This window comes from Oncorhynchus clarkii, chromosome 2 (genome assembly GCF_045791955.1).
Source record: "Oncorhynchus clarkii lewisi isolate Uvic-CL-2024 chromosome 2, UVic_Ocla_1.0, whole genome shotgun sequence".
In the NCBI taxonomy this organism is placed as follows: domain Eukaryota; kingdom Metazoa; phylum Chordata; class Actinopteri; order Salmoniformes; family Salmonidae; genus Oncorhynchus; species Oncorhynchus clarkii.
The window spans coordinates 26,473,536-26,499,413 of record NC_092148.1 but is presented as its reverse complement, the minus strand read 5'-3'; the positions used below and the strand labels follow the sequence as shown (position 1 = coordinate 26,499,413).

At 42.6% G+C, this 25,878-nt stretch overlaps 1 protein-coding gene across 2 annotated transcripts in view; it reads left to right on the top strand.

The window, feature by feature from the left end:
* Positions 1–857: 857 nt before the first annotated feature.
* LOC139365230 (OTU domain-containing protein 7B-like) overlaps positions 858–25,878 on the top strand; it is a 30,411-nt gene continuing 5,390 nt past the window's right edge. Inside the window, exons 1-11 of one of the 2 annotated variants that reach the window (XM_071102740.1) lie at positions 858–1,062; positions 18,413–18,633; positions 19,080–19,250; positions 19,501–19,728; positions 19,908–20,009; positions 20,429–20,556; positions 20,657–20,754; positions 20,951–21,078; positions 21,203–21,352; positions 22,194–22,308; positions 25,125–25,203. In XM_071102740.1, coding sequence (XP_070958841.1) covers positions 18,549–18,633; positions 19,080–19,250; positions 19,501–19,728; positions 19,908–20,009; positions 20,429–20,556; positions 20,657–20,754; positions 20,951–21,078; positions 21,203–21,352; positions 22,194–22,308; positions 25,125–25,203 — 1,284 coding nt within the window. In that variant the 5' untranslated portion in view covers positions 858–1,062; positions 18,413–18,548. Of the gene's footprint in view, positions 1,063–18,412; positions 18,634–19,079; positions 19,263–19,500; positions 19,729–19,907; positions 20,010–20,428; positions 20,557–20,656; positions 20,755–20,950; positions 21,079–21,202; positions 21,353–22,193; positions 22,309–25,124; positions 25,204–25,878 lie in introns of both variants that reach the window. The other variant, XM_071102733.1, reaches the window with a different exon arrangement.

The following is a 25,878-nucleotide window of genomic DNA, read 5'->3' as shown; positions in this document are numbered from 1 at the left end:
TTTTTTTAAAAATCCGTTTAGAATTAGCTGTGTTTTTGTAAAAAAATACTGATTTTATATATCTAATGTAGGTTTTAGTATGTTCAATTCATAAAATGAATACTTTTTTTTGTATATTTAGAGTTCATAAAAAGGGAGATATTTTTTTACAAATATATAGTCATAAAGTATTATAATCACACATATCTTTAGTTTTCAACATTACTCTATAAATATTGAAGATAAATGAAATTTTAACATTTTAAACAACTTTACTAGGCTATTGAAAATCTGAGCCAAACCCCTGTTTTGAAGAGTTTTGATCATGCACATTACTTTTCCTTCTGCTACAAAAGACCTTTCCCAAATATGTCCTGTTTAGTATGTAGAATACAGTTATCTGATTGCTGAGCGATGGGAGGCCATTTAGGGAGGTGAGACTTTGGCTTTGTGGCTCTTTGCTGACAGAAACGTTCCCTTAATTATCCTTATTCTAGTGAACCTCAATCTCCACCACACTCTTGGCCCAGAGTCAACCCAATTCATGCTGTAACACAACAAAATGTGGAATAGGTCAAGGGGTATAAATACTTTCTGAAGGCACAAGTTTGCACATTAGCTACATCACCCAGATGACCTCATCGAAGGAACAGTTCCCGTCCCATCCCGAGCCTTGAATCGATTGCCTGCCTCTCCTTTCTCTGCAGCCAATCGGCGTATGAAGGTTCCCCCACTCTCCCTTTTCCATTTGACGTTAGCTACACTGGGACGTTTCAGTCAAAAAATATCGTGTGGTCATTGGTGTTTTGGATTGTCAGTCAACATCAGTCTGTTTTGCGATTGGCAGTCGACATCATTTGGCTACCTCAGCTGGCCCGACTCAGAAGCGCCTTGGTTGACATTGTTGTTGTTAGTAAGAAACTACTTTGTCGTTGAGTCTTGTTTTGGATTAATTGTAGACTGCAACCTCCGTATTAGCTCAAAGTCAGGAAAAACTGGTCTAATAAACTTGGTTTTCACAATATTTGTCGAGAGGAGGACCATTATGGGACGATGAAATAAATATCTGCGAAGCCGCTCAAGGTAAGCAGACAAGGGACACTCAACTGCTAGCTAGCTATCCTTGCTAACGACTTTAGCTTGTAACATTATAGCTAGCTGGCAACATTTTGGACAGGACGACCCGTAGCTGGCTTTGTATTAACCTTTTTGTTGAGTTGGAAGGAACTAGCTCGCTAACTCATTAAATGGGAAGTTTTAAGTGGGAGACTCCTAGACGGATAAAACATGAACTATCTAACTAAGTTACCTAGCTAACGTTAGCTAGTCAGCCCAGCCTTATAACCCATTTAGCTACTAGCTAGCTAGACTTATCAACGTAACTTGCGTTAGTAACGGGCTAGCTAGCAATATGTCGCGTTAACAATGTTGCTTCGGTTACTGTGCCTTGCTAGCTAGCGTTAGTTAACTATGTGCAGGATAACTTTGCTAACATTAACGTTAGCTAGCTGGCTAGTTTTCTTTCTTGCCCATCTGCCTAGTTAGTCAGAGAAGGATAGGACGAATATGTACTATGCTTAGTTAACTAACGTTAAGTTCGTTAACAAATTTAGCTAGCTAACGCTTAGCCCATTCATAGACGACTTACACATACCAGTCGGCTCCTTTAGTAACGTTACATTCTTGGGCTAACTAGTTAACGTTAGCTGATTAGTTAGCCATTATACTCTCTCCTTGTACCCTCATACAACTAGCCTTCTATCATTCTCTCCCCATCTAACGTTAGGTCTATGAATCCATTTAAGGAATGAGCAACTTCAAACGGGAGGCCTCTGTCAGTCAATTGTTGGTGAAATATTCAGCAAATCGTAGCCCTGTTGCTTGCTATAATTAACGTTTTAAAGTAAACCCATAGACATGCAGAGAGTATCAAATGTTATATCAATACAAGGGACTCCTGCTTTATAGTTATTTGCCCCAGAGTTTAATGATGGCCTGTATTTAGGCTATTGCTTAGTTAATTGTAAAACATTGACAATACATTTCAGTGGGTCGATTGAAACCAGTGACATAGGCTTTGGCAGCTCCACAGTGTATATGTTTATGTAAAGACCTCTCTTCATTATGTAAACTATGCATTGCGCCATTGCCAACACCACTACAATGAAAGGGTAGCATTACACTTTGACTTGAATTATTCAGCTCTTTATTTACAATTGATTTTGTTTGCTTGTAGTCTAGTATAGGCAGCCATCCTGCAACATAAAAGTAGGACAGATACATGCTCTTCACTTCTTAGGCTTACACGGCCTTCTCTCTGATTCATTATGTAAAGAAGGCACATTGTTAGAAGAAATGAGGGTAGTTTAAACCTTAGCAACTCTACCTTCCCTGCAGCTTTCTGACTGCTGTTTGTATGCACTTCGACCTGAACCCATGTGTGTCTTACACCCACTACAAGTACGCTATGCATTATACCATACCATGATCATTGCCAGATGAAGCATCATTTTGGGAGTTGTTATGATATCTGTGATTTGGCAAGAAAATTCTCACTCAAGACCATGTGGTTGTCTTTCAAGTTGTGACCATTTGCATTAAAACACTAGTCGATCGAGCCTACCGCTTGGGGAGAGAAAGGAAACAAAAGGGACAAATGCAGCAAAGGCCTTTTTATAGTAGTACAAGTAGAATTCAGAGGGAGCGCACAAGCACAGTGAAATTCTGAGGGATCTATTATTGCAGTGGGAGGAAGAAATGCATCTAGCCCTCCCACCTCTACTCATTTCAATGGCAATGCAGGGGGATGCTTGAAAGGCAAAATGGATGAGCTAACTGGCAAGAGGAGTGTTCCCCAGTGAGCAGACTGCTAGGGTGTGAGTGCAAGTTTGCATCGTCAGGCTTCGTTACACAAGTCTTCCCTTTTTCAAGGAACGCATTGATCATACAGCGTCACACAGAACACCTGAGACCATCTTTTGGGGAGACTGTATAGTGTCACTCTGTGATATTGAGATTCTCTAGTACAACTAAGACATTGTGAATGACTGTTTTAATCCAGCAGTAAATGTCAAATATGTTACACCAAAAAAACAATTAAAAACAACAGCATCACATAGAACAAAATGGTGTTCTGAAGGCATTTTTTTGACAGTGATCACTAGTTGTTTTGCATAGAGCCCTTTGACACTTGACAATGAAACATGGAAAATCTGTGGTTCATGGCTTAATTAGCAATTTTTCATGCTTCTCCACCAACATTCAAATGTTTTTTTTTGTTTATTCTAAATTTCCTAGAGATTTATAAACACTACACTTTGTCAAACTGGATGGCTGGCTGAATCACAGGTGGGAGAAATATGACACTGACAGAGAGCATTATCACCATAATCCATAAAGGCAAGGGATTATCCTATTGACCTGGTGATGTCATAATTCGCTTCTATGTTTTATCACCAGTTGAGCATTGTGGAAGTTTTCAGGGTGTGCTTGTCTAGTTTATTGGTGTCCTTTAGCCTATGTGTGACACACAGTGAAGTCATCCACACATGACAGATCTGTGTGCATTTCCCTTGTGAGCACTCATGTCTTATTCGAACAGTTCTGTGGAGAGAAAAACCCAGAGTCCATCCATTTGTCCTTTAGGATCCTTTCCCTCTTTCCACTCTCCTTATCTAGCACTCTCTCAAAGCTCTAGTCTAAATGATTTGTCACTGTACAGTTTATAAATGCTCTGAAGTGTTACATATGTGAAGTTATGAGTTAAGGCTAAACCCCCTCTTCATCTCTCTCTCACACAGGCATTTAGCCTACCATTGTGTTGGTTGGCTTTAGCCATCATAACTGTCTCTGTGGGGTAGGAGAGACTGAATATTATATTTCAGTGTGGAACCCTGCTGCCGCAGCAACACCTAGTCTAGAGATACAATTTTAAAGTGGTCTCTCGCTGGGCTCCCCCAAACAGCTGTTCAGTAAGAGTGTGTTGCAAGGATCCAGTGTCAGCTTCAGTGCCAGGCCCATGTAGATTAAAACTATTCCCATAGGATCCCTCTACCCCCACAAACAAGGTCAGATTAATAAGTAAATAGTTGAATGCTTCTCCAGGTTAGTGGGACAACTGCATGACTCTGCGTCTCTTATTGCCTCTGTGTTCAAGGATTGTAATTTGTCCTACCACGACCAAATGCTACAGGGTATGCAATGCAGATCTAGGCTTTTAGTATCCCCATGCATGCAGGAGTCACCCCTTCAACCCTGGTTGTTGCCAGCTTAATGTTCCAGCCAACATAGGCATTTCGTTGCTGTCATCAAGGAGGTCAGACCTTGGGTTACCAAAGTTAACCTGGACTCCTGAAAATAACAGGGTAGAGGTGGCCTACATGGGAAATTCATCATTTTGGGAGAACTTAATTGAGCAGCTGACCAATTCCACCATGACTTTAGTTCTGGGTTAACTGAGATTACATAGGCCTAGTTGCTTACTATGACTGCAATATTGTTTGTGGGTATCTCACCTAGCTACCTTAAGATGAATGCACTAACTTTTAATTCGCTCTGGATAAGAGTGTCTGCTAAATTACTAAAATGTCAAATGTAAACGTTAACATGAATGGACACATCCTGCCCCCCTTCGTGAAGAAATTCTCTAATTAGGCGACTATGATTTATTCTTCAGGTTCGCTCTGGTGGTCACAATTACTGCTTTACACAGCACATATAGTCTGCTCCATACATTTTCATAAGACTTTATAACCATGACATGTGAGACTTCTAGAATTCCACCACCATGCACCCCTGCATCCTTGTTTGCCAGCACACATCATGGCCCAGACAAGACTGTACCAGATGTGCTTTGGAAGAAAAAACATCCCCATGATTCCTCAGCAGAGGGGCGATCAATAGGAAGCTTGTCTCTGAGATCCTGTGCACCCAGACTGCGACTCATAAAAACCCTGTTCAGCCCCACCCTCCCCTGCGTGCCTGGATGCCAGCCAGCCATTTGACACAGCAGCCAGGGCTGTTTGTGTCAGGGTGGCGAGGCCTTCAAAACCATGCATCAGCAATCACACCCCGGCCTCTCCCCAAGTCCCTACCTAGTACCTACCTCCTTTGTGTTCAACCAGAGACTGGGTGCCCAATGCTTTGGGATACTCTGACTGGTTATTTGACCATTTTATGTGGGGGTTTTGTACTCAACTTTGCTATGCCAACTCTTTTCAGAGGCATCACTGTGGTATGATTGAAGGATGTTGAAAACATTGAGTTCTGATATAAAACAATGGGACACATGCTCACAGTTTTGCTTTTCTGAAGCATCCCCAATATTATCTCAGCATCGCTCTACGGATGTGCCAACCGGGTCAAAAGGTTGTTGGGTATAGCCAAATAGAGGGGTGAATGGGTACAGAGGCTAATCGCTTGCCCTCTCACATAAAAAAAGATCTACAAACCCCCATGACTGGGCCCTCTACCCGGAAGGAAGCCATGGTAAGATCACAGGGCCGCTGGTTCCTCACCCTGCCTCTACAACACAACAGCAGTCCTTCCCACTCTCTCCACTCTAGATCCAAGACAGAACAGCAGTAATCCTATCCCCGCAGGAGAGGAGCCTCTCGCCCAGGGTGACGTAAAGCCACCGCACTGCCTTGACTGCTAAGCCAGCACCACGTGGCGATTCACATGAGCATTAATGCCCAGGCCTGTCACTGCTAATGCTTGTTTAACCGCTGCCGTTAGCCTAGCCACGGACTGCTTACAGGTTCGGTAGGACCTTGCACATACATAGGATGGGCCTACCCGATGTTGAAAATAAGTTAATTCTATCACAGCCAAACAGATAATTTACCATTCATTTTGGGCTGACAGTATTCTGACATGAGATCCACAGGTGCAACTCGGCATTAATCATCATTTAGGCTAATGTCAATGGGAGACTTAAAATTCAAGATATTAACTTCGATATTGCCCATTCTGATCATAATGGTAGTAGGTCTTTGAACAATTGAAAATATCAAGACCTTTGTATTCAGTGTTTTTTGTACAAGAAGGTTGTTGTTGCCTCAAAAATATATATACATAACAAATCTATTATAGAATTTTTGACTTAATTTACAGGTTTTGTAATATGGTCAGGATGTGTACTGTTCTTGTTTAGTCCTGTGGTTGTTTCCACAGAGCAGTGCAGCCAAAGATGCAGGTTTGCTTCTAAGAAATATCCGATATGCGTGAAGGAGCTAACTCCCACCCTTTTAAATGTGAGTTATGTAAGCCTTAGCTCATTGTTCTATACCCACAACAAACCATGTTTTTGTGAAGTCTCATTGGCATCTACAACACATTGATGGCCTTTGCATGTTAAGCTACTGGGGAAAGCAAATATTGGTCAACATTTTAAAATTCAGTCTCATGCCTCTTACTGCCCTACCCAATAGGGTTTAATTGCTTTTATAAACTGGGTGGTTAGAGGAGCCCTGAATGTGGATTGGCTGACAGCCGTGGTATATCGTACCAAGGGTATGACAAAACATTACATTTTTACTGCTCCCAATACAATGGTAACCGGTTTATAATAGCAATAGGGCACCTCGGGGGTTTGTGGTATATGGCTAATATACCATGGCTAAGGGCTGTGTTCAGACACTTCGCGATGTGTCGTGCCTAAGAACAGCCCTTAACCATGTATATTGGCCATGTATATTGGCCATATACCCCCCCCCCCCCGTGCCTTAATGCACGGACGATGCAGAAGCTGGCATTTCTGCACAAAGACATCAATAAAAAGCAGCTAGTGCCGTATGAGGAGTTACCGCCCACGGTGTGCTGAGTTTAGGTTGGCAGTTCTCCGGTAATACTGAAACCAGGGCAGATTGTTCCCTGAGTCCAGCTAAACAATTCTGCTGCAGTCCTTCATTGGCATAGCAGCGCTCTGCTCGCACTCTGCAACTGATAGAATCAAGCTATATTATTTTGTTTATCCACAGCATTGAAGAGCATTGACATGTAAGCAGATGGGGTCAAAGTGTAGGCCTAGTCTCATTACAACACACAAATCAAACATGCCCTCGTAAATTGTCCTGTTGCTCTCTTTCTGCGACCATTCTCTGTGAACTACCCCTGTGTCCTCACAGGTTGCTACATGGCACAGCAAGGCACAATATGGCATGGATCAGCACCGCATGGCACGGTGTGGCATGACACTGCATGGCACGACACTGCATGGCACACAGCACTGGTCGGAGGATATGTCAGGGGCGTCAGTACTGTTGGCTGCTGCCTCGGCATCCCACATCCCCATCTGAAGCCATCTGCGGCTGTTAATTAGCACTGCTTCACTGTTGATGACTGAGTCTGACTACAGCGACAGGCCCTGTGCACAGGGCAGGGTTACCTCTAAAGACAGGCACTGGGCAGCTGTAATAAAGTGCCCAATGGAGCATGGTGGCAGGAGAGGAGAGAACAGGCTGTTCTGAAATACTCCATGCCATATGCACATGACCCCCACCACCAATCGTGAACTGGGGGGAGGAGTTAAGACATCCTTTTCCTCACTTGAGGAAGACCGTTTGTGGGTAAGTGAAACTTTGTTGAGACCTCGGCCACAAAATGCTTGGCTTAGCCATGACGTCAGCTCTCAGACACTTTGATAAACAGTTTATCTGGAAAGCTATTACTCTGCACATTTGAACTGCTTGAACTTGGCAGTTACTGCCATGCATGTCAACGAGGAAACCGTGCCTCTGTCTGCCCAAAAAATTACTGACTACCAGGCACCCTAACCCTTCTGTACCCTACTGGAGTTAGCCTACACTGCGAGTTGCTACTGAAAAGCCTGCAGTAGCTAGTCCTACACTGTCAGAGAACACTGCACACCTTACTGGTGGCATAACATATTTACTCATTGAAGTTCAGCAGATGCACCGGAGAGAGCGAGCAGGAGCCTGTCAGGGATGTTTTGTGTTTCTTGTAGACAAGCTTCCGAGCCATGACACTTGCAGACATAGCTTAGCTGTCTTGTTTGCTCGCCGGAACTTTTCGTCTGTTTCCCCGCCTCTGTTTTCTTTCAGTTGTCTGCTGTTTAAAAACTTTGCACAGTGGGGACGTGATACGTTTGTTTCATGATTATGGAGGGGTATTTTTAGGCTGTGAAAAGTCTTGTAATTTTGGCACCTTGCAGATAAGGGGCTGGCTTTCTGCATGCGTTTCTAGCTGTGGTAACAAACCGTACAAACGTAAAGTCTCCTTTTTTTCACAGTAGAACATACAGGGTCGACAGTTAGCTATCACATGGAATGAGAAGCTTGAGTATTTAAGGAGTGAGGGAAGACTGGGATCAAGCGTTACTGAATGCTTACAGCAGGCTTAGACAACATGTGGGATCCCCTTATGCCATTCAATGTTTGATGCCACTTTGTTTTGTAGCCTCCTTCAGATGGGATGTTGTTGATGTGAACTTCTAGCTATGTTCTTACAAAATAGATTAAATGATGTATGCTAATATTGCTTAGTCTGCTATGGACAAGTTTTATGAGGCATTTTGGGGGCTAAAGAGTTGGTGCTGACGAGCTGAGCCAGGTGTGTGTGGACGAGAGGAAGGGTGAAAGGGGCAGTTTTTTGGGTGATGACTGGAAATCTCTAAGCCCTGGCTCCAGCAACATGCCCTCTCTGAGGGTGGTCATCCCATGGAATCTCTGACATCAGCTCTATCTCTTTCTCCCCCTTTTCTCTTTCAGTTAGCGCATGAGCAGTGTGCCTTTGTATTCAGTTGCACAGCTTACCTCAGCTGGTGTCCAAGCCTTGATCAAGACTGGAATCTCTGAGTTCATGAATGAATAGATGATGACCAAAAGACCAGGCCTAATTCGAAGGGAAAACAAGTAACAACCCTTTGTTTACCCGAACTCTTGTGCCTGTTGTTGCATTACCATATTTTGAGATCTCGATTTGGAGAAGGGAGAATAGAGCAGATGCAAAGTTTGGTAACAGAATGACGGTTTGTATTGTATGTGCCATCAACACCAACTAAAACTTGCTTTGCTATGGAAAACCAATTTTTCACTAATAAACTCAAATCAGTAGTTTTCATGGTTCAATTGGCTGACATCTCAGAAAATGTCTCAGCTCAAATTGTGCATTTCATAGATTTTTCTCCAATGACCAGCTTATACAAATGTTCTTTGACCAGAGAAAATGGTCCAAATCCAATTAAATATTGATTTGCCTAAGAGCTGGAAGGCATTGAAAATTGAAGACATTAGTCTCGCCACCTGAACTGGTTTTAAGCACATTTACTTAACCAAACGGACAAAACATTGACGGTACCATTAGTAATACACCAATTTGCTAGCAGAACAGGAGTATTTCATATTTAAAAAATAGATTATTGTAAAGGAGAGATGTGGAACAGAAACTACAGTATGGGCTTGTGTCTTCTCGGCTCCTATCTGGTCACAGATATTGCTGTGTTCCTGCGCCATGTTTAATGGGCACTCAATGATTTGCATTGTGTTGACTCCCATGGTGTTACGATGCTTAGCGTAGCATGACATTGGGCTAATGTTGGACAGCTCTGTCTCTTATGATGTCCTGCGATTCGTTGCCTTGTAGTGTGTAGCCTATGGTCTTGGGCTGTGCTTCTTTGTCCAGGGCTCCTGCCTTTTATGTTTCTGCAGCTATTCAAAGCAAGAAGTAGGTTACTTCAGTTGAGCTGCGTTATGCTGACTTGTACAGCAAAGACCGTTGCTGCTGTGCGGTATGCTTAGCTGTAGTTGCAGTATTCTGAAGCTCAGGAGGAACTGGGTAAATGGGCTTGATTTGACTTCATTCCTCCGCCAGACAAGCTCGGCCTCCTCAGACGTAGCGGTGCAGTTATGTAATGAGCTAGTGGGCTCAGCTTCAGTCAGTAATCACACCATTGTTTGACTTCCTCTAGTTGTGAAGCGTCTGTACTCTGTTTAGTCACTTTATGATCTCTTGATCCTATTTCTGACTGATCCCTGGTACATTTGACTTGCTGAGAATGAGGGATTATTAGTACATAACAAGGAAGGCTTGGGGCTATTACATGCTCATACGATTTTGCTCTTTCTTTTAAAGCTGTGATTAGGCTAGCCTTATATGCGATACAGGGTTTCCAAGTACAGTAATAGCTTATCAGGCTATAGTTGACAGTCTAGTATGCCACTTCATAAAGTTCATAAATCAGTCTAACCAAATAGCTTAAGCTGTTGTTCCAGCGTTTTTGGCCATCTCTGAGCTGCTGTGCCTCGGACTACTGTGCCACTTCCTAACCCCTCTTCACCTTTCCTCCAGCCCAGGGGTATGGGCCTACCACTGGGCAACATTTATCATCGCTGACGCAACTCACATGGCCTCTGTTGTCTTATCAGCCCTTCTATATTATCACTCGTGATTTTTGAGTGGTGAGAGGGTGTTTCACACTCACTGAGATCACAGGGAAATGTTGATTTAAACTAAAATAGAACTGACACATTTAGAGATGTGGTCATCCATCTTGTCCTGACTGAGGATGAAATGGGAATAGAACAACCCAATTGTCCATCTTTGGAAAAGGCTGACTTAAGGCGATATGTTGATAACAATGGAACAATGTAATTGTAAATCCCGAGTATCTTCAGGTACAGTGGCTAGCCCTACCGTTTTCATATTGGGCCTCAGGCTTTAGCTGCTCTCCCTCTCGACTGTAAAGTGAGGTTCATTTTTCACATGATGAATGACTTAGTGGGCCAAACATGAAATGGCAAGTCCTTCTGCTGTGCACTAGTGACATCCAACAACCCTGCTCCCCCTTCACTGGAAGTGCAGATCCCTCTCATTTTGTAAGGATGCATAGAGGGCTGACTCTAACGAATGACTGCCCTTAAAAAGATAATTCTCATTTGGTCATATAGTCAGTCTTGTCCAAAGCTGAGATTTGTGAGTTTTAAAGAAAAACAATTGAATAAAGGGTACTGTAACAGTTTTCCTTGGGTTAAGTTTATTTAAATCCTGTCCACAGCTGGCAGCACCCAAGTGAAACCTCAATTCGGAATGCGTAGCTGCACGCGACCCCATCGTATTGTCCGTGGTCAAATTGGTTTCACATTGGATAGTTCCCAACTAGCCCCATAGGGATATCAGTAAATTACACAATGTAGGCCTACATGGGACAATATTTTAATGTCAGTAGCTCCCAATTTCAATGACTTAACCTCAAACGTACTATAGATTGTAAAAGTGCATATACAAATATTGAGGTATTTTAATGAGACAACTAAAAGATTGCAACATGAAAATATTGTCCCATTTACATTGCACAATCTATTGATGGTGCTTAACTAGCCCCAGAAATAGGCTATCCAATGTCAAACCAATTTTGCCACAGTTGCACACCAGCCTGCTAATTGGTGAAAGAAGTTGGCTAGCACTAACTAGCCTAGGCAACTACAAGACACAATACCTGGTTAGACTGTTTCAAGTTATGTACGAACGCTTGTCACGTGGGAAAACACACACAAGGCGAACACGAATATGTGAAGGGAAGGGAATATGTGAAGGGTTGGCAGAGGTCACCAAAATTCTGAAATATCAGTTATTCCAGACCTGTGCATCTTTCTTAGCAGTAGGCCTACCAGTTTTTGATGCTCCCCCTGTGCGCTACCACAGGCAATGCAGATTTATCATGAAAGAGTGCCTGTACAGCTGGACCTAATTTCTTGTCCAGGCTTGATGGAAGTTGGTGGAGCAAGATGTCTTGTAGGCCTAGATAGGCAAGTTTTCCTAGTACTAGGCCTATAGTGGAGCAAGTGCAAAAACACATGTAGGTCTTGGTGTAAGCCTACTTAAGTAATGTAGGTCATATTGAGTGACCTTACATGATTACACAATGTGACATGACAAAGCATTTGGAGCAGTCCCGCCCTTAATAACTAGGCTATAACCTAGTCTTTCTCGGTCTTGTTGTGCTAAACATTTATCTTAGGCTAGATCACTTCCTATAATATCTGATTAATTTTAAAGCAATGGTTCTATAGACCTATTCCTGTTTGGAATGATATCTCTAGTATTCTTCTGTGGATCTCAGCTGCTGGGGTGGCAGCTCTCTTGTTTTAGCTGGCTCACACCCCAGGTTATGTAGCTGTGTGTTAGACCAACATGGCTCCAAACTACTCTGCTGTTTCAGTGACTAATAATTTAGTGTTTTGATTTCAGGCCATGCCCCTTTTGAGTCCAATTTATCATTCAAAATGTGTCAAGCAGCACTATCTTTTTTTTCTATATTCTTTTGATTCAGTGTTTGATTTTTAGGTTTGTACTAGTCTCGTGACAACAAACATTTCAAATGTCTGTCAGGAGACTGGGATATGACGGATAGTGTGGAACATTCTTCTGTTGTGCTTTTTTTGTGTACTTGTTTGTTTGGAAGAATCACGATTTTTGAGGGGGTTCACCTACACCTGCCCATGCATTATTTTGAATTTCAGAATGGGGGGTGTATTTGGCCCATAGACTTTCCAAGGCTTGCAGAGCGAGAGTGAGGTTGGGGTGAGAAGCTGCCAAACAGGATCCGCTTCTCGCACTAGTCCAACATCTCCCCGTCCTCCACCCAGAACTTGATGGAGTAGCTGGCCAGAGGTTCTGGGTTGCTGACATTAGCTTTCTACTAACCTGTTAGTCAAAGTCAGATTAGCACCGCATTGCCTGTGCTTACACTCAACTCTCGTTTCTCCTAAGTCACTTGCAGTAGGTCTGTTCTTCACATGCTTAAATTAGACTTCTCCAGACCTCTGTCCAGACCTCTGTTTTGGTTAGCCTGCAGTTTCACTGCTGGAAGCCTATACTGTAATGGAGGTTGTCTCTCCATCCCTTGTTTACCTCCATGAATCTTCCACGGGCCCACACAATGGCTGCAGCCGGCCGTGGTGACCTCTTCATGTCTGCTTCAGTGATCCAGGCCTCTCCCAGGGTCAGCACCCACGTGCTAGCAGCAGCTTCCATTATGTAACCTCTCAGACAAAAGCCTAGCTGGCCTGCACACATCACTGACTGCTCTGTGCTGGCAGCAGGGCCATTATGCTAGTCAGGTCATCGCTTGGGTGTCTCTCACATAACCTAAACAGGATTGAAACTATTTTTGGGAAATTCTGACTTAGTTTCAACCCCTGTTCTCTTACATTGCTGTCAATATTTGCAGACACAATATTGACATCAATTTGTCTTTGTCGATTAATCACCCCTAGCAGCCATCAACTAATAATTTAGTGGGACCCTTCCCTAGTTTTGTGGCCCTCACCTCATTGTCAAGAACTCCTGCTGGTTGATGCATCAGAAGCTGAGTGCGTCCACAGGAATGGATGATGTTAGAGGCTGGTAATAACAAAGTCCTTTCACTGGTCTGTTGGGTCCATTCTGTCCACAGAGCGACACATTACCAGCAGGCATTGGCACTAGCTTGTCTGTTGATACATCATTATTTGTTGGACTTAGTTCGCTCAACTCCCAGCAGTAGGTGTAATAGTGTTTCTCAAACTAATCATGTCAAAGTTATCTTTATGAGATGCAGGAAAGTCAACACAACAAGAGGCTTTGTATGGATGCCAGGGCCTAGGGAGATATTGTCCTGCTGGCTTCTCTCACTAGTGTAAACACTAACCCACCACCAGAGCCAGAAGTACTTGTCCACTCAACTCCTGTCTCTTTTGAATGATGTATACTCACACAGCCTCTTGCCAACAGATGTACAGTGCAGTGCCTTCGGAAAGTATTCAGACCTTTGAATTTTTCCAAGTTTTTGTTACGTTACAGCCTTATTCTAAAATGGATTAAAAAAAATAAAAAATCCTCAGCAATCTACACACAATACCCCAATGACACAGTGAAAACAGGTTTTTAGAAATAGCTTATTTACATAAGTATTCAGACCCTTTGCTATGAGACTCGAAATTGAGCTCCGGTGCATCCTGTTTCCATTGATCAACCTTGAGATGTTTCTACAACTTGATTGGAGTCCACCTGTGGTAAATTCTATTGATTGGACATGATTTAGAAAGGCACACACCTGTCTAGATAAGGTCCCACAGTTGACAGTGCATGTCAGAGCAAAAAGGATTGTGTCAATCGACATATCTGGGGAAGGATACCCCCAAAAAATTGCAGCATTGACGGTCCCCAAGAACACAGTGTCCTCCATTCTTAAATGGAAGAAGTTTGGACCCACCAAGACTCTTGCTAGAGCTGGTCGCCCGGCCAAACCGAGCAATCAGGGGTGAAGGGCCTTGGTCAGGGAAGTGACCAAGAACCTGTTGGTCAATCTGACAGAGCTCTAGAGTTCCTCTGTGGAGATGGGAGGACCTTCCAAAAGGACAACAATCTCTGCAGCACTCCACAAATCAGGCCTTTATGGTAGTGTGGCCAGACGGAAGCCACTCCGCAGTAAAAGGCACATGACAACCCGCTTTTGCCAATAGGCACCTAAAGACAACGAGAAAGAAGATTCTCTGGTTTGATGAAACCAAGATTGGCCTGAATACCAAGCATCATGTCTGGAGGAAACCTGGCACTATCCCTAAGGTGGATCATGGTGGTGGCAGCATTATGCTGTGGGGATGTATTTCAATGGCACAGACTGGGAGACTAGTCAGGATAGAGGGAAAGATGAACCGAACAACGTACAGAGATCCTTGATGAACACCTGCTCCAGAGCGCTCAGGACCTCTGACTGGGACGAAGGTTCACCTTCCAACAGGACAACGATTCTAAGCACACAGCCAAGACAATGCAGAAGTGGCTTGAGTAGCCCAGCCAGAGCCTGGACTTGAACCCCATCAAACATCTCTGGAGAGAGCTGAAAATAGCTGTGCAGCAACGCTCCCCATCCAATCTGACATAGCTTGAAAGGATCTGCAGAGAAGAACGGGAGAAACTCCCCAAATACATGTGTTAACATGTAGTGTCGTACCAAGAAGACTAATCGCTGTCAAAAGTGCTTAGTAAAGGTTCTGAATACTTGTGTAGATTTGATATTTCAGTTTTATATATTTTTTTTGTAAATTAGCAAACATTTCTAAAAACCTGTTTTTGGTTTGTCCTTATTGGGTATTGTGTGTAGATTGAGTTTAAAAAAATAAGTGTTTAATCAATTTTAGAATAAGGCTGTAACAAAATGTGGAAGTATTTTCAGAAGGCACTGTATAGTTTTGTTGAAGGGTAGGCTGGCTCCTATCCACAGTTGCTTTGGGAAAAGACTAGTACAAGCGATGTGAACATATACACATCACATCAAGGCTATGTGAATATGAGTGCATTTCTACACAGCAAGTGTGTTGGAGACCGTGTAAAGGTTTTTTTTTGTGGCCGACTTTGGAACGAGGGCACTGGAAATACTCTGGTTTAGAAAGACCTTTTGTCCTGTTGACTTTCTTATCTTGCCTGCCTGTATGCCTTTGTTGTAAGAAGAGAGGGAGAGCGAGAGAGAGGGATGGGTGTTAAATGGGTGGGTGTTTTTTTTAAACATGATTCATCAGGTGCGGTGGTGAAGAATTCACTGAGTCAGAGCTGAGGCAAGAATAGAGGGTGGATGAGCTGAGGCATGGGTGGGGCTAGATGACTGCAGGTAACAAGGATGGTAGTCCACTCACAGCTTGAACTTCAGTACCTCAAAGCTGTAACATGAGACGTGGAACATTTTACCATATAGTACGCTATGGTAGGGCTGGGCAGTTCACCGTTTTTTGCGATCTACCGTATTGATGCACAGGCCGGGTTGGGTTTTTACTTTACCTTCTATAACGGTATTTGAATGTTTGGTTTGTTAAATGGGATGCGTAGTGTCTAACGTCCATTTTTATAGTGTACTTTGCTACTTGAGTCATCTCTCTCCACTCTCTATGCCACTTTCCAGACAAGCCTAACCACTCAAGGAGCGCATTTGTTTATCCTCGACCACAAGACACTTGCATCCAGTCTGCATGGTCAATGCAGCATATGCAACAATGTTGATGACAATGATGCAGTTGTCACTTTTAGCAAGTTGTTCTTAAATCTTGTTAGCCGCTAATGCTAATCGCTAGCTAGCTAATACATTTACTGAGTAAGAGCAACCGAAAGCTAATTAGCAATACAGCTAGATAAAACCAGTGATGGTGTAGACCTATATCAGCATGTTGTTTGTGCAACAGTATCTTTGAAATTGAAGAGATGAACGCAAATCGAGAATATTTTAGCTACATGAGGTAGCTAAGAGATCATTCAATGTAGCCAATGATTATAGGGTCCCCTAGGAAACACCTATCAGCGTCAAACAACACTGTATTAAAGTGCCCACTATTATATTCCAACTATATAATTAGAATATACATTATATTTCCATGATTCCAACAGTTAACCCAAGTGTTTTGCTCTAAATTGCAAGTAAAATTGCAACATTTGGTTAAAAAATACGGCCCACATTGGTTGCCCATACTGTGCAGCCCTTACATGGCAGTGTAGAAATGATCTCAAATGCTGAAATTGATGAAAGTTATGATTTTCTTTTTGGGTTGAAGTTGAATTGAACAGTGTAAAACAATCAGAATGGAGACTATGTTGTTTGTGTAATTCTGTTGTTTTTGTCACACTGCTTTGCTAGGTCGCAGTTGTAAATGAGAACTTGTTCTCAACTGGCCTTCCTGGTTAAATAAAGGTGAGAAAAAAAGACCCCATTGAAATCACTAGAATGTATGTGTTGCCACCCTAGGGTCACGCACTACTCATAAAGCAAATTTAGAACTTTTATTATTAAAAAACATAAAATACAGTCATACCGTCAATTTTTTTATTTTTAAATACCATGATATAATGATTTGGCCTTATCGTCCCACCCTATCCTAGGTTACCAAAGGATGTTGAAGTACTGCTTTAGAGAGCATAATCAAAAGAGAGCATAATCTCAATTCCGATATTTATACCGAACAAAAATCTAAACGCAACATGCAACAATTTCAAAGGTTTTACTCAGTTACATAGAAGGGAATTCATAGAAGGGAAGTTCATAGAAGGGAATCAGTCAATTGAAATAATAAATTATTTTGGCCCTAATCTATGGATTTCACATGACTGGCAGGGGTGTAGCCATGGGGGAAGCCAGGCCCCAGTCAATCAGATTCCCCCCACAAAATGCCATTATTATAGACATAAATACTCCTCAGCATCCCCCACTCCCCCTCAGACAATACTGCAGGTGAAGAAGCCGAATGTGGAGGTCCTGCGGTCGTTAGGCTGGTTTCTACAACGACATTGGAGGCAGCTTATGGTAGATACATTGACATTCAATTCTCTGGCAACAGCTCTTGTGGACATTCCTACAGTCAGCATGCCAATTGCACACTCCCTCAGCTTGAGACATCTGTGGCATTATGTTTTTCATATGCCACACCTGTCAGGTGGATGGATTATCTTGGCTAAGGAGAAATGCTCCCAAACAGGGAAGTAAACAAATTTGTGCACAAAATCTGAGAAATAATGTTTTTGTATGGAACATTTCTGGGATTTTTATTTCAGCTCATGAAACATGGGACCAACCGTTTACATGTTTTATATTTTGACGTATTATAGGTCACATATTGGCACAGTGCTACAGCCAAACACTAGCTGCCTTATGGACTGAGGCTTCTAGTGTCAACATCTATCTTATTTCTGTCAGGGACATTTCTATTTGTCCTTGCACTTGTATCGATTGCCCTCTCCATCTCTCCTTTCAATAGCCCATCTGTAGAACATGTATTGTTCCCCAGTCTAGATGGGGGTCATCATTGCTATTTGCTACTCTAAAAACCTTGGTTACCATAGTAACATGACATTTTGCCTGGTCTAGTTATGCCTCTTTTCAGTCATGTGCTTTCTATTGCCTATGGATTGCTGTAGTTTTGGACTTTTTCTAAACCCCAGTCATTGTTTGAGTACACCAGACCCTTTGTGTGCTGACTCTCTAAATGAGACTTCTTTGTGCACTGTAGTTCAGAGTGTGCTGTGTAGGTAGAAAACAACCTAGAGACCCATTTGCATCATCCCAACATGTTATTTTGTTGCTATGATTCAATGCAAATGTGAACACCTTTTTTAATTTGCTCAACAGCTCTGTGAGCAGCCTACCACAACAGTGGTCATGGGTGAGTGAGATGTGGCCAGGCATAGGGGTCAACAGGAAACTTATTTTCCACAGAGATGTTGCCCTTTACCAAAACAGGCTTACACGTGGGTACTATGAAAGGGTCAGTGGGATTATGTTCTATCTTTTTTTATGTGTGTTAGCTGTTAATAAGATTACATTTAACACACTTGAATCCTTTTTCCTGGACCAATAACATTCCACAGTACCTGCATGCTGTACAAATGGATCATAGTTTGATGCCAATTCAGGTTGACATTTTCATCCGTTTTGCTTATTTTTGATTCTATTCAGGTTTGGCTGGACGTGTAAGGCAAGTTGAAGAGCCCCTCTCCCCCTTCCCCTTGGTCCAGTGGTCTTGTTGGGGAGGGCGGATCCCCTGTGTTTTTCTGCCCTGATGCCCCCCGCCGCCCTGTAAATTCATGATCACATGACCTTGGATATGGACGCAGTCCTGTCCGACTTTGTCCGTTCCACTGGAGCCGAACCAGGACTAGCCAGAGACCTGCTAGAGGGTAAGTTGCAAGGCATTCTGGGGTAAAATAGATGGTTTTATGGCCAACTGCTAGTGAGAGGTATAAATTGAGCAGTGCACCTCCCAGTTAGAGCTTTTGGTAGCTGTTGGTTAGGTAAGCTATCATGTAAAAGGAGGAAGTTAAATCCAGAAGAGACTCAACTCTTGTTGCCTAGCAGCAGCACAAGTTGCAGATACGAATATGGGTTAAAAATGTAATGCACTGCAGTAGCTATACGGCAGTGAGAGACAAGACGTGCTCAAAATTCAAGTATTTACTCAAGCAACGGAAAGTGTCAGTGGCCTTTACATACGATAACAGTCGCTATGGTTCTGTTGACATATGGTAAATATTTAAACTAATGACTGTTGTGTGTGTGTGGATCTGACTTTCATAAAATGTGTTGGCTTTTTCGGTCAGGTTTGACTTGTCCTTTTCATTTGCAGGGAAGAACTGGGATCTCACCGCCGCCCTCAGTGACTTTGAACAGCTGCGACAGGTGCATGCTGGGAACCTGTCGTACTCTTTTGCTGAGGAGAGGACGTACTCAGCCCCGGAGAAGGAGATGGCCAGGGTGGGGCGGCCCCTTCTGCACCGTCAAGAGGAGGTGCTGCAAGGTGAGAACAGTGGTAAGTGTAAAATAATATTTTGGGCATAATGCCACTTACTCACAACCACTTATCTGTTGTCCTCTTGTTCTCCTCATTGTGATAAACTAGAACCCTCTTTTTGTTAATTCACTTTTAGTTTTTGACAATTCTCAAGTCAGCCTTCCTTGTATACTTTCCCCTTGTCCAATTTCTCTTTCCCACCCCTTCCCACAATTAACCTAAACTCCTCTTTTTTTTGTGATACCTCCCTCTGCAGCCACAGAGAAGCGTCTATCGAGAGGCATCTCCCATGCCAGCTCTACCATCGTGTCCCTGGCACGGTCACACGTCTCCAGTACTGGCAACTGTAGTAGTGAGCCCCTTCTGGACACGCCTCTGTGCACATTCCAGCTGCCCGACCTCACTGTGTACCGGGACGACTTCCGCGGCTTCATCGAGAGGGACCTCATTGAGCAATCTATGATGGTGGCCCTAGAGCACGCCGGTGAGTTTAACTGCACGGGTCCCACTGCTGCCATTAATTACAAATAAATGACTTTATTCACTTCTGAGGCAATCTTGTTAATTGTGTTGTGTAGATGACCGTCTACACCGTAGTTTCGCAGTACTACATGTGTGTTCTGAATTGTTTTTAGTGTGAGTGACTGTTCTGTTTACGTTAAGGCCGACTCAATTGGTGGACACGGGTGGGACCTAACTGTCAGAGTCTATTGCCATTGGCAACGAGTGGGGACGGAAACTGCCTGTTGCATGCAGCGTCATTGGGTGAGTGTCATAGCCTTTCAAACAAGATCCAAATCTAACGTGTTAGGTCATACTCTCCTATGTCAACCAATGATGAGAGCTTCATTGTTAGCTGAAAGTAAGCCCTTGAATAATTGTGATACACATTATAGCTAAGCGGCAGTGTCCTGCTGGAGAGGCTTAGCCCAGAGCAATTAATTAGGACCCAATTGAGGTGTAAGCATTGTATGCAAAATGCCTTGCAATCCATCCTTAGAAATGGGGCTTTATTTGTGATATACCTGAAGCTAAGGCCCATAATGGCAGCTTAGGCTAATTAAGAACAGAACTCCCACATCAAGCAACTTGCCTTTTGCCTTGAGTAAGGTTTGGATGTAACCACTGGTTTTCCTTTCTTTGAGATGGTGTTGTTTATACTATGTGTCTGTACGGCCGTGCAGGTATGTGGGGCTTTCATGACCGCGACCTGATGCTGCGGAAGTCTCTATATGCACTGATGGACCACGGCCAGGAGAGGGAGTCGCTGAGACGCAGGTGGAGGTGGCAGCAGACCATGCAGAATAAAGAGGTGGGGAATTCACTAGGATGGATCCATGTGAAACTTAGTCCAAGGGATTGTTTACAGTCCAAACTTCCATTTCAGTGTATTGAAGTGTGTGTGTCCACAGTCTGGTCTGGTGTACACAGAGGAGGAGTGGCAGAAGGAGTGGAATGAGCTGCTTAAACTGGCCTCCAGTGAACCTAGGATACACTATGGCAGCAATGGGTAAGACCTGTCTTGGACATCTCTCACACGCATTATTTATGTTAAGTATGTATACCATTATATTAAGTTTGAGGCATACCACATGAAGTTACAGCCCTTCATGAGCCTCTGTTTTGGAACGAAGACTTAAGATAGTGAGAGGAAAATGTTAGATAGTGGCTACCTATGTCACTTCCTGGGTGTTTCCTGAGTGCAGGACGGAGTCATCAGAGGAGCCTGTGTACGAGAGTCTGGAGGAGTTCCATGTGTTCGTCCTGGCCCATGTCCTGAGGAGGCCCATAGTAGTGGTGGCAGACACCATGCTCAGGGACTCTGGAGGAGAGGGTAGGAAGATACATTTTGATATTACCAATTGGCTGCCTTACATCATAAGCTGTGCTTTATGAACTTTAGTGTTGTAGTGGAATGTGATGTTTTATGCTAAACGGTATTCTTCTTCCCTTACCAGCTTTTGCCCCCATCCCATTCGGAGGGATCTATCTGCCCCTGGAGGTGCCAGCTGCCAAGTGCCATCGCTCGCCCTTAGTACTGGCGTACGACCAGGCCCACTTCTCTGCCCTCGTCTCCATGGAGCAGAAGGGCGGATCCAAAGAGCAAGGTAATGTTACGCATCCATCATCAGCCTACTACAACACGCCAACACGTCTCATAGTGAAGTGGGCCACTTGAATAGACTACACCTCACCAAAGTGGAAATTGGAGGAACTGCACATCAATCATAGTCCCAAAATATTATTTTTGGACGTCAATGTTTTTCTAAAATGAAAAAGTCTGAGATTAGGGCTACCTGTGACATCTCTGATGTTTCCTTTTAAATATTTGAAGGTTCGGTTTTGAATTCAAGTAATTCCCTTGACTGACAGTGTTTGTTCGTAAAATAACACTCACTTGACGTTCCGACTGAAGAGTAGCATTCTGATTTCACATCAGTCAAACACTGACGCTAAAGTTGGCTAGCTTGCTAGCTACTTCCAGACACAAATGAGGAGACACCTTCCTCTGACCATTTTACTCACCCTAGAAGAGCTGGTTATACTGTTCTCTTATCTAGAAGGGTTCGTGACTAAATGTCATACTGGCAACAATAAAAAAATAAAAAGATTGCCAGTTTTTACAGAAACATGTAAACTGGGTGTATGTTATTTGTAAATTCATCAATTATTCTGCATTCTGGGACTCTCAAACCAGAGTACTAATTGGAGTAGATTGCCAGTGTTTATGAATTTACCCCATGACCAACATCAAAGTACGCCTCCAAGACACGAATCTTGTCTTTTCAGTTGTATTTTCTTAATGAGGCATAGGAAAACCGAGGTGAAATTGGGTCCCCCTTACAGTCCCTCTTTAATTAGTACTTTGAATCAGTTGAATGACACTTGCTGGATGAAAGAATGCCTTTAATTTGACTTTGATCATTTTTGCTCCCTCTCCCCCCACAGTTGTGATCCCTCTCACTGACTCAGAACACAAAATGCTGCCTGTACACTTTGCAGTGGACCCTGGGAAGGACTGGGAATGGGGCAAGGATGACACAGACAATGTCATGTTGGCAAGGTATGACCTGAATCATTACACTTCGAATTGGTTCTGCATTACCCCCTCCAAAAACACACACAGTCACTATGTCCTCATAGGACCTAGTGTCTGTGGGTAGGGATTGACCCCTGCACCAGATTAGAGAAATGCTTGTCAGTGAGAGTGAGATTAGGACTAAATGCCTTCTATGATTGGAACAAGGGGAATACAGAAATAGCCTGAAATAAAAATAGCTGGATATTTATTCCATTGGATTAAGATTTGCTGTTTCAACTGGAATGGTGTACAAGAATAACTTAAATGGAATTAATACAGTGCCTTCAGAAAGTATTCACTCCCCTTGATTTTTCCCCACATTTTGTAGTTACAGTCTGAATTTAAAATGGATTCAATTGAGGTTTTGTCTCTGGCCTACACACAATACCCCATAATGTCAAAGAGGAATAATTTTTTTAGACATTTTTACTAATTAATGAAAAGCTGAAATGTCTTGAGCCAGTAAGTATTCAATCCCTTTGTTATGGTAAGCCTAAATAAGTTCAGGAGTAAAAATGTGCAAAAGTCACAAGTTGCAATAATAGTGTTTACATGATTTTTGAATGACTACCTCATCTCAGTACCCCGCACATACAATTATCTGTAAGGTCTCTAAGTCGAGCAGTGAATTTCAAACACAGATTCAACCACAAAGATCAGGGAGGTTTTCCAATGCCTCGCAAAGAAAGCGCCTAATGGTAGATATATTTTTTTAAATTAAAAATAAGCAGACATGGAATACCCCTTTGAGCATGGTGATGCTATTAATTACACTTAGGACGGTGTATCAATACACCCAGTGACTAAGATACACGCGGCCTTCCTAACTCTGTTGCCGGAGAAGAAGTAAACCGCTCAGGGATTTCACTGAGGCCAATGGTGACTTTAAAACAGTTAAAGTTTAATGGCTGTGATAGAACTTCGGACAGTAGTGATAGAACTACACAATAGTGCTGAGCGATTGGTGCTTTTGAGGTCATTTTGGTTTGATTATTAAAAAATAATCATGTTTTTCAGTTTCGGTTATTTGGGTTGAATGCTGTAACACAGAATAAAACAATGAATGAGTCCCATGATGGTAGTGACTGTCCATTACTGCTTAATTTATTAACCATAATTTATTCACATTACTTTCAAAATTTCAGTTGTGCATATTACATTTGTTTTATGGCTTTATTTCATTCCAAGTCCTCATCTCTGTAGAGCTGCTGCCTAAGTGGTCAGACAAAAATACATTTTTTTCTTTTTTTTTTTTAGTTCTCCAAAGTAAACAAGGCATACTTTTATGACTGCTGTTTACTGTATTTTCAGGTAGAGATGACTAGCAAAGCAACTGCTGCTTTCTATGTCCCCTCACGATCAAGCATTCTTGTCTCTTCTGTAGCAGGCATGAAAGAAACACAGACCGACAAGTAGATGTGCAATGGTTTATGATCATTGTAATCAATTTAGAGGCGAAAGAAACTCGCACCTGTTTAGGCGAGGTGCTGGCTAAGGGAATAGAACACTTGAAAAATGAAAGGAGAGCCCCAGACTCTAGGAGCTCAAATGCAATAATTTAATAACCTAAAATCCAACATTTCGACAGACAAGCTGTCTTGATCAGCGTGTAATGACAAACACTGCGGGGTGACTAGTTTATATAGTGTCAAAGAACACACAGGTGTGTTAATTACCACATTTTAAGCACCAAATTATTTGTCTGCTGGAAACTTCAGCTCACTACTACATCGCACAGTTCTGGCTGGATCGGATTTATCTCTAGAGAAACTGCAATGTGTGCGTTGAGCTCACAGGGGGATGAACATTTTTATTTCAAATAATTTAACCAACATTGGTCAAATAGTTATTTAAAAAAATTAATAATAACTTTCATACAATTTCTCAGCACTACTCCCCTATACTAAGCTAAATGGCAGAGTGAAAAGAAGGATGCCTGTACAGAATAAAAATATAGAATAAAATATCCCAAAACATGCATGCTGTTTGCAGTAAGGCACTAAAGTAAAACTGCGAAGAAATTAACTTTGTCCTGAATTCGAAGTGCTATGTTTGGGGCGACTCATCACAACACATCACTGAGTACCACGTCATATTTTCAAGCATGGTGGTGGCTGCATCCTGTTATGGGTATGCTTGTCATCGGCAAGGACTATTGAGTTTTTTAGGATAAAAAATATATGGAATTGAGCTAAGCACAGGCAAAATCCTAGAGGGAAACCTCTAACATGTACTGACTCGGGTGTGAATACTTATTTCTGTATTTCATTTTCAATAAATTAGCAAACATTTCTAAAACCTTGTGGTATATCGTTATGAGGTATTGTGTGTAGATGGGTGAGATTATTTAATCCATTTTGAATTCAGGCTGAAACACAACAAAATGTGGAATAAGTCAAAGGGTATGAATACTTTCTGAAGTTTGTCTGAAAATGGATTATAGAAACATTATGGGGTCGTTAGTATTTCAGCTCTGCACAATTATGCATTCATGTTGGTTACATATCTGACACTGTATACTATTTCTGCATTATGAAAGGTTACATAGTTTCAGCTGAGCCGTTTGGGGCTCAAGACTTGAACAGATGCCACGCCATTAGCCTAGTTTGAATAACCAACATGTTACCAGACATCACTTATGTAGCCTAGTTCTTATTTTCCTTTCTCTAAAATATGCATGTAATATTCTGGGAAGCAGCCCTTTTCTCTAAATGTTTCACCCAACATGGTGTTACTGTTACGGGCATGACGAGGCGGTTTCACGTTTGAACTTTGACCTGTCTGTCTTCCTCCCTCAGTGTGACCCTGTCCCTGGAGGCAAAGCTCCAGCTGCTACACAGCTACATGACGGTCACCTGGCTGCCCCTGCCCTGTGAGGTATCTTTTGTGTTCTCATTCACTAACGGAGAATCCTAACTCGTAACACATTTCCCTCAGTCATGCGTTGATGTCAATCGAAGACTAAGTGATCATTTGAGTTAAGTGCTGGTTTGGATTCAGCCCTGGTTGCAGATCATTTTGTAACAATGGCATACCTGAACCATCCCCCCCCCACCCCCAAATAGTTTCTGAATGTGAAGCTTAGATCATATGCTACCTACCTGGTTACGTTTTTGGCATGTTGTAATGGATGATTAAATTGAAAACAGATTTGAAAGCTATTAAATGTAGACAAGCTATTTACAGTGTTACATAACTGTGTGGGTTTCTGTTATTATGTGGGTTGTAATTTTCTGTTTTGATCTAGACTGTAGTCATTTCCCCTCTGCTTCACAAATCCCATGTGAAAACAAACCACACATAAAATGACGTCACACTAAATGGTTTGAGTGGCCTTTTCGTGCATTCCAATCGAATGCCGGGGAGTTAGAAAGGAATCTCAACCTCATGGCAATTTCACCGTTAACCTCTAGTGAGAAGTAGCAATATAAGGATCGCTGTTGAAGATCTGTGAAGTTTTCTAGGCCTTTCCAATAAAAATGAGGATGTTGGAGTTACCTTTAGCTCTTCGGTTGTCATGGTTATGGGGCTTGGCAGAGAGGACCGTTTTTA